At 42.5% G+C, this 14,393-nt stretch overlaps 1 protein-coding gene across 1 annotated transcript; it reads right to left on the reverse strand.

The window, feature by feature from the left end:
* Positions 1-614: 614 nt before the first annotated feature.
* Positions 615-3,239, reverse strand: LOC119320947 (electron transfer flavoprotein subunit beta-like). Its single transcript, XM_037594844.1, has 5 exons — positions 3,211-3,239; positions 2,377-2,787; positions 2,211-2,274; positions 1,446-1,525; positions 615-883 (listed from the first exon to the last, which is right to left on the reverse strand). The coding sequence occupies exons 1-5, from the start codon at positions 3,237-3,239 to the stop codon at positions 793-795; spliced, it is 675 nt and encodes a 224-aa protein (XP_037450741.1). The 3' UTR covers positions 615-792.
* Positions 3,240-14,393: the final 11,154 nt, after the last annotated feature.

Raw genomic sequence — 14,393 nt, forward strand, 5'->3', positions numbered from 1 at the left:
AAGAGATAGTGGCGTGCACTACAAGAAAAACACTCAATCATGACCCTCAATTTTGGTCAAAGAATCGTCGTTGTTATCCATTTATGACCTTTTTATGACCATATTTGGATGGTCAACAGTTGGCCGTCAAGAACGAACAAACATGACCTTTTGGATGTTTTGGTCAAAGATTCTATGACCCAAAACATTTGGTCGGTACATCTTTGACTAATTTTTTTCGTCACTAGAGGTCTACTTGAACCATGTAGGATCTGACATGGCTTCAGCCATGTGGCTAATGTGATGATGTGGCAGCCTTGATGGCATTACCGATGACTGAAAAATAAGGTCACAATTTTCACCAGCCCAGTCCAATAAGGTATCTAAATGAGCGAAGCCCAACAATACAGCCCATTTGTTTTATCCCGTTTCATTTTTGGGCCACATCCAATTTTTGGACCCATTCGTTTTATCCCGTTTCATTTTTAGGCCACATCCAATTTTTGGGCCACATCCAGAGACCGATCCTATCAATTTTAGCCCATTAATTTTGTTAATTTGGCCGAGTCATTATTTTGCACATTTTTGTTACACTAGGCATCATAGATTTACCTCAAAAAAGGCATCATAGATAATTCCAGCCATAAACTAATATTATCAGTAAATTGTTATACTCGTTTCAGCAATAGACATCATAGTGGATACTTCAGGTACATGAATCACATACATAGTTCAACGTTCAACTCCTCTAAAGAGGTACAATACTTATAATGATTTTACACAAAGCCAGAACCACCATGCTTCATGACAACACTACACATAACTACAAATCAGGAAACCATAGCTTCTCATGTTCACTGTCATCCACTTCTGAGTAGCTAGTTCTTCTGGATTGCAGAATATCCTGGCATTAAGAAAGATCACACATGAGTTGGACGAAATGTTCTCATTGTAGCTCATTGTAAATCATAAACCATACAATGATATACGAATTCAAACTTAAAATCTCATTGTCACACTGTGTTGCAGTCAGTAGGAGCAAGAATCATATCAAAGCAAGAAACGTAAGTGTAGTTGCAATTTTCTGACTATCAAGAGGAGTAACTCATCAAACTAATAAGTATCTCAAAGAATAGCAATGTGGGATAGGTTCTAGTTTACATGCTCTATTATAAAATAAATACATGGCATTTTGTTGTGGTTACATACTGTTCAACAGGGTATGATTCACATACTAGTGCAATAAATAAATAAATATCACTATACTATGAATATGCTCAGAATAAATGAAGCCATGTGCAGTTTGTTTAGCCAATGTTGTGTTCTGGAAAAATACACAAGGGGTAGCGAACAAGCATGAATCCTCCAGAATGTGGAAATTAACCACAAAAATATCCAATGTAACAAACTGTTGTGAATTCTTTATTCATGCATTTTTCCTAGAGGAGAAGGGGAGAGAGTAGTACCTGTTGATGCTGGTAAGCAGCCTGCTAGGTCGGGATTGAGATGCCGGTAAACAGTGCCCAAAGTAAAGAGAGCTCAGCAGCTGTTTGATAATGACGCAAATTTTCAGTGAGCCAAGTAACATTCTGTGAGCGAAGTAACATGTATGTCCACAGGAAAGAAAAAAGGACAATATATGTGATTAAATATATTACTACCTGTTATAATATTAAATATATGTACAAATCAGATACACCGAGTTTTACCGGGGAAGAAAAACGAGCTGCAAATCTTCAGTAGAAATGATCTATATGGAGATTTTTGTGGTCTATGATAAGTGTTACATATTTGGCAAAAAGCATTATACCAGTCTTTGAAAACTATGACTCCGTTCGTACCCAATCAAAGATAGCCAGAGCTTTTTCCAAGCAGATGTGGAAGGTGCTTGGCTTCATAGAGATATTCAGGTTCCACATGTATGGTAAAACTCCCTGTGCCGATCGATTACGTACTGGTTCTGTGATTGGTATAATGCTTGATTAGTTTTTCCCAATTAGTGGAAAAACTGAGTGTGGACAGAGTTGTATACAATACCACTAGGAAAACAGTAGTAGATGCAAGTGTTGTGTGTGTAATCCAAGGACATCGCATAAAAACAAGAGGCACACATTGGTACTACAGTCAGTTAGTGAGTCATCTGGAGGTGGCACGACGTGGACAAAGCGAGCAGGGGAACAAAATTGGCTGCCTCGGTGACGAGAGACGGAGGGGGAGGGGGAGGGACGGACCTGGGCGAGCGGGTTGGTGGAGAACTCCGGGATGGAGAGGAACTCGTCCTCAGAGACGAATCCCCTGACATTGCGGTGGGCGACTTCACCTGGAGGGAGCGCTTTGCACGCGCAGGCAGGAAGCAGAGCAAGTCAGACACCATGAAAAATGAGGCAAAAAACTGACTGAATGGAGGCCGATTTGAGAACCTGCTTGCCGAGGATGAGGAGGCAGGGGGTCTCCTGGAGCGCGAGGGCACGGAGGATCTTGTCGACAGTGAGCGGGAGGAGCGGGCGGGCGGGGTCGGGGTCGTGGAGGACGTGGACGGCGCGGTTGGCGCCCATGGCGAGCGTGGTGCGGAGCGTGTCGGCGGCCTGCCCAGGACTGACGGTGGTGGCGACGTCCTCGGAGGCAGCGCCGGCCTCGCGGAGCCGCAACTCCTCCTCCATGGCAATCTCGCAGAAGGGGTTGATGCCGTGTCGATGCTGGCCGTGTCGACGCCCGTCTGGGAATCGGGACAGGAAGAAGGTATTGTGGAGTGAGGGGATTGGCAGTGTGTGGCAGCGGCGTTGATGTGGGAGGGGGTTTGTCTCTGAACTGAATCAAATCAGGGTTGGGTTCGGTTGAGGAGCAAAGGAGGGAGGTCGCTGGTGGTGATAGGTTAGGGGAGGTCGCCTGTGGGGGTGGGGTTGGGTGTCGGTGGAGGGATTGAAGATGAATCGGTGGTGGGGAGGGCATGGATCCGGAAGCAACGCGGCGGATCTGGCTGCTGCCTCCACCTCACCCGCTGCTGCTCGACCGGGGAGAGAAGGTGAGGAGGGCATTTTAGGGCGGCGGTGTGGGGGGAGAGCGTAGGCCGGCGGCAGCAGCGGCGGTGATGTGAGTGGGAATCGAGACAGGAAGAGGTGGGTGGCGGCTGCACGAGGGGAGGGGAGGGGAGGATCGCTAGGGTTAGTTGTGCGAGAGAGAGGGGTGGATCGCTAGGGTTAGCTGAGAGAGCGGAGGGATGGATGGACGGACGGATGGATGGATGGACAGATGTTTGCCATGTCACTGATCCATGCCACAGCTGGTTACACCAATCAGAATTAAGCATTTTTTGTTTTTCTCTTATAGTTTGTACCCTTTTATTCAGGCAAACAGTTAACCTCTTATAGTTAGTTCAAATAAACCAATATTTTGTACTCCCTCTGTTCGGAAATACTTGTCATTGAAATGGATGTATCTAGATGTATTTTAATTCTAGATACATCCATTTTCATTCATTTTGATGACAAGTAATTCCGGACGGAGGGAGTACATGTGTGTATTTAGGCATGACAAACAATGTTGATTTGGGAGGTTTTCATTTTCTTTGCTCAAAACAACCATTTTTTATTTTCTGAGTGACCAAAATGTATTTTTTTGTGAAGGAACTACCATACATTTGTTGCAAAATGGCACTAAATCATTTTTCTAAAATATTAGTCCATATTTAATGTATAATTGACCAAACAGTTGGGTGTCAAGAGGTTTTACCCACCTCTGGTGAAAAAGACAAATTTTCGTCGATTCAGCAGGAAGCGGGTCAAATTTGAACTGCAGCTGCCTCATAGTTTGCCCTTTATTTTTTCCAAAAATCATTTCTAGGTACATAACTATCTATTTAATCAGAGAAACATCAAAGTATTTCCAAGATCAACAACTAGCTAGGAACGGTCAAGCCCGTCGTTTTGACCGCATTTTGAAACGGGCATAAAAAATTCAAAAAAAATCAAAAAATTGGAAAACCTTCGCATTGTTTCATCATATGTGACCAAGTTTCCAGGAAAAATAATAAACTTGTAATACGACAATTATTTTAAAAAAGTGTTCTCATAAATGAGCTATCATGCGTGAAGATTCGTGGCTTTCAAGCCAAATGATCAATCTTATGGCCACATTCATGGCATAGTTTGTTTAAATGATCTCATATTGTGCACAATGGTGCATCTTCGAATTCCAAACAATGTTGCCTAAGGGAGTTTTCATTTTCTTTGCATGGAAAATTCATTTTCCATTTTTCGAGTGCCCAAAATGAGGTTTTTTTGTGAAGGAACTACCAAATAGTTGTTGCAAAAATGGACCAAATCATTTTTCTAAAATAATAGGCCATATTTAATGCACAATTACAAAATAGTTGGGTGTCAAAAGTTTTGATCCACCTCTGGTGAAAACGATAAATTCCCGCCAATTCAGTTGGAAGCGGGTCAAATTTGAACTGCAGGTGCCTCATAGTTTGCTATTTATTTTTTCCAAAAATCATTTCTAGGTACATAAGTACCTATTTAATCAGAGAAACACCAAAAAAATTCCAAGATTCAACCACTAGCTAGGGACGGTCATTCCCGCCGTTTTGACCGCATTTTGAAACGGGCATAAAAATTCAAAAAAATTCAAAAAATTGGGAAACCTTCGCATTGTGTCATTATATGTGGCCAAGTTCCCAGGAAAAATAACAAACTTGTAATACAGCAATTATTTTAAAAAAGTGTTCTCAGAAACGAGCTATCACGTGTGGAGATCAATGGCTTTCAAGCCAAATGATCAATCTTATGGCCACATTCATGGCATAGTTTGTTCAAATGATCTCATATTGTGCACAAGGGCGCATATTGGAATGGCAAACAATGTTGCCTAAGGAAGTTTTCATTTTCTTTGGACGAAAAAACCATTTTCCATTTTTCGAGTGCCCGAAAGGAAGCTTTTTTGTGAAGGACCTCCCAAATAATTGTTGCAAAATTAGACCAAATCATTTTTCTAAAATAATAGGCCATATTTAATGCACAATTGACAAAATTGTTGGGTGTCAAAAGTTTTGATCCACCTCTGGTCAAAAAGACAAATTCCCGCCGATTCAGCTGGAAGCGGGTCAAATTTGAACTGCAGCTGCCTCATAGTTTGTTATTTATTTTTTCCAAAAATCATTTCTAGGTACATAAGTATCTATTTAATCAGAGAAACACCAAAAAAAATTCCAAGATTCAACCACTAGCTAGGAACGGTCATTCCCGCTGTTTTGACCGCATTTTGAAACGGGCATAAAAAATTCAAAAAAAATCAAATAATTGGGAAACCTTCGCATTGTGTCATTATATGTGGCCAAGTTCCTAGGAAAAATAACAAACTTGCAATACGGCAATTATTTTAAAAAAGTGTTCTCAGAAACGAGCTATCACGTGTGAAGATTCATGGCTATCAAGCCAAATGATCTTATGGCCACATTCTTGGCATAGTTTGTTCAAATGATCTCATATTGTGCAAAAGGGTGCATCTTGGAATGGAAAACAATGTTGCCTAAGGAAGTTTTCATTTTCTGTGCACGGAAAATTCATTTTTCATTTTCCAAGTGCCCAAAAGGAGGTTTTTTTGTGAAGGAACTACCAAATAATTGTTGCAAAAATGGACCAAATCAATTTTATAAAATACTAGGACATATATAATGCACACTTGACAAAATGGTTGGGTGAAAAAAGTTTGATCCACCTCTGGTGAAAAAGACAAATTACCGTCGATTCAGCTGGAAACGGGTCAAATTTGAACTGCAGCTGCCTCATAGTTTGCTTTTTATTTTTTTCAAAAACCATTTCTAGGTAAATAAGTATCTATTTAATCAGAAATACATGGTTTGATGGCGAGACATCGAGGTTTGGACGGTGGCCGAGGGCCCCAACTCTAGAGCGCGTAAGCTCGCTTGCCCGTCGCGTGGTCACCGCGTGACCGTGGCATTGCCATGTGTTCTGGGCAGCCTAGGCATGTCTAGTGGGTTGGGCACTCCCCAGGTAGGTGCTAGGAAGAAAATCACAACATAAGATTCTCACTAGGAGACCAATCGATACTCAAACATGAATAAGTAGCAAGGTGTTTGATTTGCGGTACGGGAAATGCGCATGGCTAATGGGCGTGAGTTTTGGCTGAGGATGATCAGTTACTAAGAAGACCATCTTCACAAATTTTCACCTCAAAAGGAGGAGCCTAGGTGGTACTTGCTTTACAAAGTACCACACTGGACATAAATACGAATATTGAAGCTGGGCTCAAAATAATGAATGGATTGAGCTGGCATTTGGTGGAGGATGGTTATTTGGGCATATGAAAGAACTGTAGAAAATATATACCATTTGGACATGCCAAAGTGGTACTTCCTTCACAAAGTGCTGCTCTGAACAGAATAGGAAAATGAATATTTTCGAATTATTTTTGAACTAGGCAAGGAATGTTTTTGACACATTTGATGAAGATGTGATCCAGAACATTTATGATAATTTTTTGGGAATTTTTGGAATAACAGAAATATAGGTTGCTTCACAACCTAGGGCAAAAACCGCCACATGGACATGACACATAGGCAAAACTGATGAGATGGCGCCTAGTCATCACAACCCACCACAATCTACAAGGCTATGACCATCTATATTGGTCATTAACAACTAGAAATAAGGCATCGGACTAGCACTGTTTGCTTTGTGACCATTTCGTGTAAGGAAATTATGACCTTTCTGACCAAAATGGTCACAATGGTTTAGGGTTTGGAGCCCCCCGAACAGCTTTTGACCAATTGGTCTGAAATGGTCATAGATCTATGACCAATTCTTCCAGGGTCACTGACAAAAGGTCACTAGTTGACATATTTCTTGTAGTGGTGGGCTGGAGCATGCATCTACGGCTAGCAGAGGGAATGAGGCGCAACGATTGTGCAAAAGATACCAACCTATAAATGCATATGTATGGAGAGACATATATAGTGTGGGTGATAGGAAGCAAGAATCCGTGCGAGAAAGAAATGTTGACGGAGAAACTACAGATAGATACAGAGATGGAGATGCTAGCTAGAGGGACATCCGCTAGTTTGGGTGTTGGAGATGACCGTCGGGTGGTCCAAAGGGTGAAGTTATATATGTGTGTGAGAGGGCACTTGACTCCATGTAGAGAGAAACATATGTAGTGTGCGTGATAGGAATCAAGAGTGAGGGCGAGAAAGAAGGTTGATGGAGAAACAGATAAATAGAAAGATGAAGATGCTAGCTAGTGTGCATTAGAGATAGGAGTCGAGTGGATCAGAAGGCTGGGTTATGTGTGTCGGTGTGAGAGAGATAGAGAGAGGGTGCGTGTGAGTCACATACAAACAGATATCAGAGAGAAATGAGATCCAGAGAGACGGAGTTTTGTGTCTGCGAGAGAGAAAGATATTTCATAACGAGAGTGATAGCTAGAGAGACATACGAGGGAACGCAAGATATCTCTAGGGAGAGAGGGTGTGTGTGAGCGACATACAAGAGAACAATGGAGAAATATGAGACCCTGGGAGATAGAGTTTGTGTTTGTGTGTGAGAAAGAGATATTGAAGAGGAAGTGTCGTAGGTTCTCATATCTAAGGAGCGAAAGACATCTCTGTATGAGGGGTGTGCGAGTGGCACACATGGGAATAGTAGAGAGAAATGAGACCCCGGGAGACAAAGTTTTGTGTTTGTGTGAGAGAAAGAGATTCCACATGGAGAATCATAGTTAGAGGCACATAGCAGGGAGCGAGATATACTTAGAGAGAGATAGAGTGATGAAGGTCGAGGGAGAGAGTACCGTCAGTGTGTTACAAAGATAAAAGATCATTGTCGACATACAGGTAGAACGAGAGATACCTGAGAGACGATGAACGCGTATAGGTCCAGAGAGATAGTCCTATATAAGCATGAGTGATAGCTATATCAGACGAATATCTGGATTAAAGGGGATTCTAATATTTAAACTGGAGATCACGACATCGATAATATCATAACGCAAATTGGTGTATCAAACATGCATATTCATTTGAATTTGCGCACACGTGTAATGTTATATAGTTTATCAATATTGGTGATCCATAGATTCTTCAATTACAAACAATGCATGGTTTCTATGCAATTAATGTCTAAACGGGATTACACCATATGTTGCGTGTGTGAAACACATTATACATGTTTGAGAAGTAAAAAAGAACCACGTGAAACACACATTAATTGGACACAGTTAGCGAGGAATGCATACATTGGATTTCAACATAAAGTGGTTTCAAATATTTGAAAATCCAAATTGATGGATACAACCTTATGAATCTGAGATCATGCCATTTGTAAACCATATTTATGTATAAATGGTGTTGTGCTTTTGAAAGTATATATTAAAAATGATGTATATAGAATGTAATTCCAATTGAAAATGGATCCCGCCCGAAAAAAATAGAATACAAACGGGATTCGAATTGAGTTGGCACCGTAAACGTGCACTTTGCAAAATTTTAAAGAATCGGGGAAAGTCGCAGTAACCACCCGAAACCAAAATCTGCGAGAAGGAAATCACTACTGCCTAATCCCTGCCACGCAAAGCCTATCTGCTGGATTTCTATAGGTTTCGATAGGGGTAGGTTTGTAATTTCACCCAAATGCGCCTCTCACCCGGATTCATACATGGTGGGTGCCAAAACAGAGTGTGTCCTCGGCCGAAATGGACTCCCTCCCCGATTCATATTCATACACGGTGGGCGCCAAAAACAAACTCTTGTCAGCAAATATTGGGTGTATGCGAGATTACCGTCCTATCCCCAACTGACTAGTGTTGCTGTGATGTAGTAGAAATTTGAAACGGGGGCTAAGTTTGTAAATTTCCTCGCATTTGAGACAAGCGCGCCCTGAATACATGGTTCCCCCCTTCCTCTCTACCTCCCTTTTCCCCATTCGTACTCCATGGGCGCCAAAACACCCTCTCCACCCCACCCTTCTCCATCCGCCGCCGTCCGCCACCCCATCCCCGTAGTCCTCCTCCACCATGCCGAAGCTGATACCCCGACGCCGCCGTCCATTACAAGAGATCGACCTCTCTCATCCACGGCTGGAGACCAGGATCCTTGCATCCCGTCCTCTCGCTTCATCCCCGTTGTCGTCCACCTTGCCGGTGCCGCTCCTACGACCGTCTCGTCCACCGCACCCTGCCACCACCGTCTACCCTCCAAGATCTGCTTCCACGCCGCCGACAGCCATCACTACCGTAGCACCATAAAATTCTCAGTAGATGCGTACACGGTGCCGCACCAAAGGCGGTACTCTTTTGTATCTGCTTAACTTATTTATCGCAGCAAGAAAATAGATCACCACTGCTTTACTCTGATTTCTTGTCTTGGTTGCGCAGTTGCCTTTGTCCGGTTTGCCCCTTCAGATCCGCCATGGCATGCTCAACACTATACTCCCAATGCTTATGGTTTTCCCCTTTTATATTCCACACTAGTTAAATCACAGTAGACTAAATTTCGAAATTGGGTCAGTCGATTTTTTAGAGCTCGCCGGAGTTCGCCGGTGCGATCGAAGGGGCTCGGGTGGTTGCGGGGCCTCGCCAAACAAAGAAAACTCGACGCGGGTGGGGGTTGGGGCGGGGGTGGGGGGTGGGGGTGGCGAAGGAACACAGGCGGTGGGGGCCGGTGGTCCGGCCGGCGGCCCGTGCGGTGTTCAGTATGGGAAGAATTAGAGACGAGGAAGAAGAAGGGTTAGGAGACATAGGATCTTCATCCAACCGCCTGAAATGGTCGAGAGACAGCTAGGAGTTGCATTCCTAATGCGCTCTGGTTCAGCATGTGTGGGCACTGCGCAACCAACATTTTATTATCCAAAATCTTCTTGCTCTTCTTTACCATGTTCCTCTTCCGTTCTTCTTTAATATGTACTCTCTCCGTTCCTAAATACAAGTCTTTGTATAGATTCCACCATGGACTACATATGGAGCAAAATGAGTGAATCTACACTCTAAAATGTATCTGGATACATCTGTATGTGATCCATAGTCGAAATCTCTACCATGACTTATATTTTGGAACAGAGGGAGTATGATAGTAGTACAGTATGTTCCTTGTACTGAAGATGAGCAGGGACATTTGCAGTGTAGAGGTCTATATGGTCCGTTGTGATGGACACTTTGAGCCTCTTTGATTCATAGGATCTTATAGACATAGGAATAGGATTTGTAGTGGCCTGCCCACTTGAATCCTATAAGAATAGCAAGGAAATGCGGGGAGATGTGTCGCCTTTGAGAGTTACACTGATATTAATAGTACCACACCTTCACTTGAAGAGAGCTGGTATTCGAAGCCTTTCTAGCCGATTGAACACATCAATGATTATTATTTTCCTGTTTTCTGCTGATTGGACACATCAATGATTTACATTACATTGTTGTAACTAGGCGAGGGTCAATCTGGATAGTCATGAAGAGCAAAGCTTGCTCGTGCTTTTCAAGGAAGCATTGCAGCAGTATCGGTGTTACCTGAGGAAATCACAGTTTGATGGCAAGTCTATAAACGAATTTCTAGTGAAATCTCCTATGCTAAATTTAGAAGACATTGAATGGAAAAACCTTGTTATGCACTGGTCTCGTTCCGAGGATGAGGTAGTGTCTATGAAATCACATGACAATTTGAACTTCTACTTTTTCGCATGTGCCTCACGAATCTTTTTTGCAGGAAATCTGCTCGAAGAAGAATTCCGGTTTGACAAGAACGATAGGATATCACAAATATGCTGCCCGCTGCTTTGCTTTTGTTAGTACCTGTTGTCCTGTATCACTGTACTTGCATACATAGCTGGTTCATTATGTGACAGCAGTATGCATGATAGCTTGCTAATTAATTGTTCCTCCAAATTATCTGATCTGTATGAATGGTTACATTAGTGTAGAATATATCCAATGCCAATGTTTTTTTAGCTCTGCATTGTTCTTGTAAGTACATGCTGTTCTTTATCAGTGTACTTATAATGACAGGTAGTTGTTCATGTACCATCACTCTGCAGCTTATTTTCCTTTGCCCTCCATTTTCTACACATCAGATCTATATTTACTCTTACCATAAGGTTGGTACTGAAGAAGTTTAGTTGTGCATTGCTCTTGGCTGTACCTTTTGCCTATATCACTGCACTTACATTTATAGCTACTTGGTTATGTAGCATCACTCTTCATCTTATCTTAAATATTCTCCATTTTTTCGTATATTATCACATCTATATTTACTCTTAACAAATGTAGAATAAAGGCAATGCTTTTGAAGAAGATTCTGTGGTAAACTTCTTGAATTGCCCCCCCCATCAGCATGGACAAGGCCTTTATAGAGCCTGTCTTCACCAATAATGTAAGTTTGTCCGTCTCAAGCCTTCAAACTTTGTTGTATATATTTGGTTAGGCATGACTGCAACAGCTATTTATTTTTGGTGTTTGCATCAAATTTCTTGTTTAAAGTTTATTATGTAGTTCATAAACAAAAGTTTGTCCTTTCTCAATTTAAGTTTTCAGTTGTACAACCAAGTTCCTTCTTCATACCATGTAAATTAAACTATACAGAGTAAGTGATCTTCTTTTGCACTGCATGTATGCTTCTATTCTTCATCCGTAATCCAGTGGTGTGGTGAACCTACCCACTACAGCACAATGTCATATTCTGCAATGTCTTAACTATGAACAATGTCATATCATTCTACTATTATTTAAACCGTCTCTTTATTTGCCAATCTGAAATGGTATAAATTGACAGCACACTAACCATTGATACTTATGAGTTCTTGTTCTGTAATACAGTGGTGTCGTGAAACTGCCAACTCCTTCACAATGTCATTTCCTGCCATGTCTTGACCTGAACAATACCATATTGTGTTAATGCAATTTTAAACTATGTCACTTTTATTTGTCAGTAAGAAATGTGATGAATTGTGAGCACTGATACTTTTATTTGCAAAACCTGTCATCTATCTGCTTGTTTATCTTTTAGAGTGAGGAAGATATAAGTGTTGAACAAGCGCAGTCTCATCATCTTGCTCAGCTGCTTGCACTGCAGCTCCCCAGTAGGGCTAACCTTTCTTGAACTCTATTGAAGTGCTGTTGGTTTTGTATATTATTTTTTCGGCGTGTTTATTTGCACTGGTGGCGATCTTTGATGCCCAGTGTATGTAATCTGCTGTCTACTTGTGCTTTATTATCATAGTGGCGAACTTTGATGCCCAGTGGATGTAATATGTCGTAATTTCTTTATTGTATACTCTAGGTTTTTTTCTTATTCATGATGCTGCAGTTATTTTATTATATATATCCTGTCTTTGCAGTAAACCGGCCAAACCATAAAATTACGGTACATAATCGGGCCATCATGCAATCACGATGTAGGTTGGGCCTGAAACATGCTGAACAGCTCACGGGCCGGCAGCAGCCCGAAATGAACCCCGGCCCATGATTGTGCGAATCAAATCATGGGCTTTTAACAAGCCAAAATTGTCTCGGTCCTTGTTTGGCCCAATCAGATATCAGCTGCGAGCAGGTCGGATGCAAACTGGGCCGTAGTTAGGCCCAACTATATGACGGGCTTTTAACAAGCCAAAATTAATATAGGGCCAAAATGTTAAACGGGCCCTTAACAGGCCAAAACTAATATCAGGCCGAATTACTAAGTGGGCCTTTAGCAAGTAGGCCCAAAAGCATAGTGTCCAGTTGACGAGCCGAATCTGATATGGGCCATAATTGAGCCCAAAGCCTCTTAAAGGGGCGGACCTGATCTGGGCCGTAATTTGGCCCAGAACATGGTAGGCTTTTAACGGGCCGGATCTCATATGGGCCACTATTAGGCCCGGAGCGTGGCAAGCCATTAATGGACCGGATCAAATATGGGCCGGCATTTGGCCCAAAACATGGCAGCCAGTTAATGGGCCGGCCTACTAGGGTCCTCAAAATCTTGTGGGCCTACAGCTGGGCAGCCCATTAATGTCGGCAAAATCTCGTGGGCCTTTAGCTGGGCTGGCCCATTATGATCCGCAAGAATCTTGTGGGCCTTTACCTGGGCCGGCCCATTATGGCACACAAAAATCTTGTGGGCCTTTACCTGGGCCGGCCCATTATGGCCCGCAAAATCTTGTGGGCCTTTAGCCGGGCCAGCCCATTATGGTCCACAAAATCTCGTGGGCCTTTAGCTGGGCCGGCTCATTATGGTCCGCAAAATCTTGTGGGCCTTCAGTTGGGCCGGCCCATTTAAACTTGATGGGCCGATCCACGTGTCAACAAATCATAGGCGCGTCTCGCCCATTGGATGAGTGACACCTGTGCCAATGATGATTTTACACGTGGAAAATCCCCATTGGCCGGGGGGCTATTAACGGGTTATCGGATCCAAAACCCGACCCTATAGCTTAACGGCGTTCCGTTACGGTGGATGCCACGTGTCGGTCACCCTTGACGAAAGCACTTCTGTGACGCGCGATTTATCGTTATGGAAGTGGACACTTCCGTGATGATAATTTTGGTAATGTCATGGAACACTTCTACGACAGCACAAGTATGACTATCTTGATTCTGTCATAAATTTGTCATGGATGTACATGCATGACAAAAAACGCGACCTACTGTGACAAACACGTATCATCATGGAAGTGTATATTTTTTGTAGTGTTGTCTCAGACGTGATGCCTATATACATGATCATACCTAGATACTCTCACAACTATGCTCAATTCTGTCAATTGCTCAACAGTAAATTGCTCAACAGTAATTTGTTCACCCATTGTAAAATACTTATACTCTTGAGAGAAGCCACTAGTGAAACCTATGGCCCCCGGGTCTATTCTCCATCATATTAATCTGTCATCACTTTATTATTGCTTTGCTTTTTTACTTTGCCTTTTATTTTACTTTGCATCTTTATACCAAAAATACCAAAAATATTATCCTATCATATCTATCAGTTTTAATCTTTGCAAGTGGCCGTGAAGGGATTGACAACCCCTTTATCGCGTTGGTTGCGAGGAGTTTGTTTATTTGTGTAGGTACGAGGGACTTGCGTTTATCCTCCTACTGGATTGATACCTTGGTTCTCAAAAACTGAGGGAAATACTTATGCTACTTTGCTGCATCATCCTCTCCTCTTCGGGGAAAACCAACGCAGTGCTCAAGAGGTAGCAAGAAGAATTTCTGGCGCCATTGCTGGGGAGGTCTACGCAAAAGTCAACATACCAAGTACCCATCACAATCCCTTATCTCTCGCATTACATTATTTGCCATTTTCCTCTCGTTTTCCTCTCCCCCACTTCACCCTTGCCGTTTTATTCGCCCTCTCTTTTCCATTTGTCTTTTTCTCGCTTGCTTTCTGTTTGCTCGTGTGTTAGATTGCTTGCTTGTCACTATGGCTCAAGATAATA

Source organism: Triticum dicoccoides, chromosome 6B (genome assembly GCF_002162155.2).
Source record: "Triticum dicoccoides isolate Atlit2015 ecotype Zavitan chromosome 6B, WEW_v2.0, whole genome shotgun sequence".
NCBI classification, from domain to species: Eukaryota; Viridiplantae; Streptophyta; class Magnoliopsida; order Poales; family Poaceae; genus Triticum; species Triticum dicoccoides.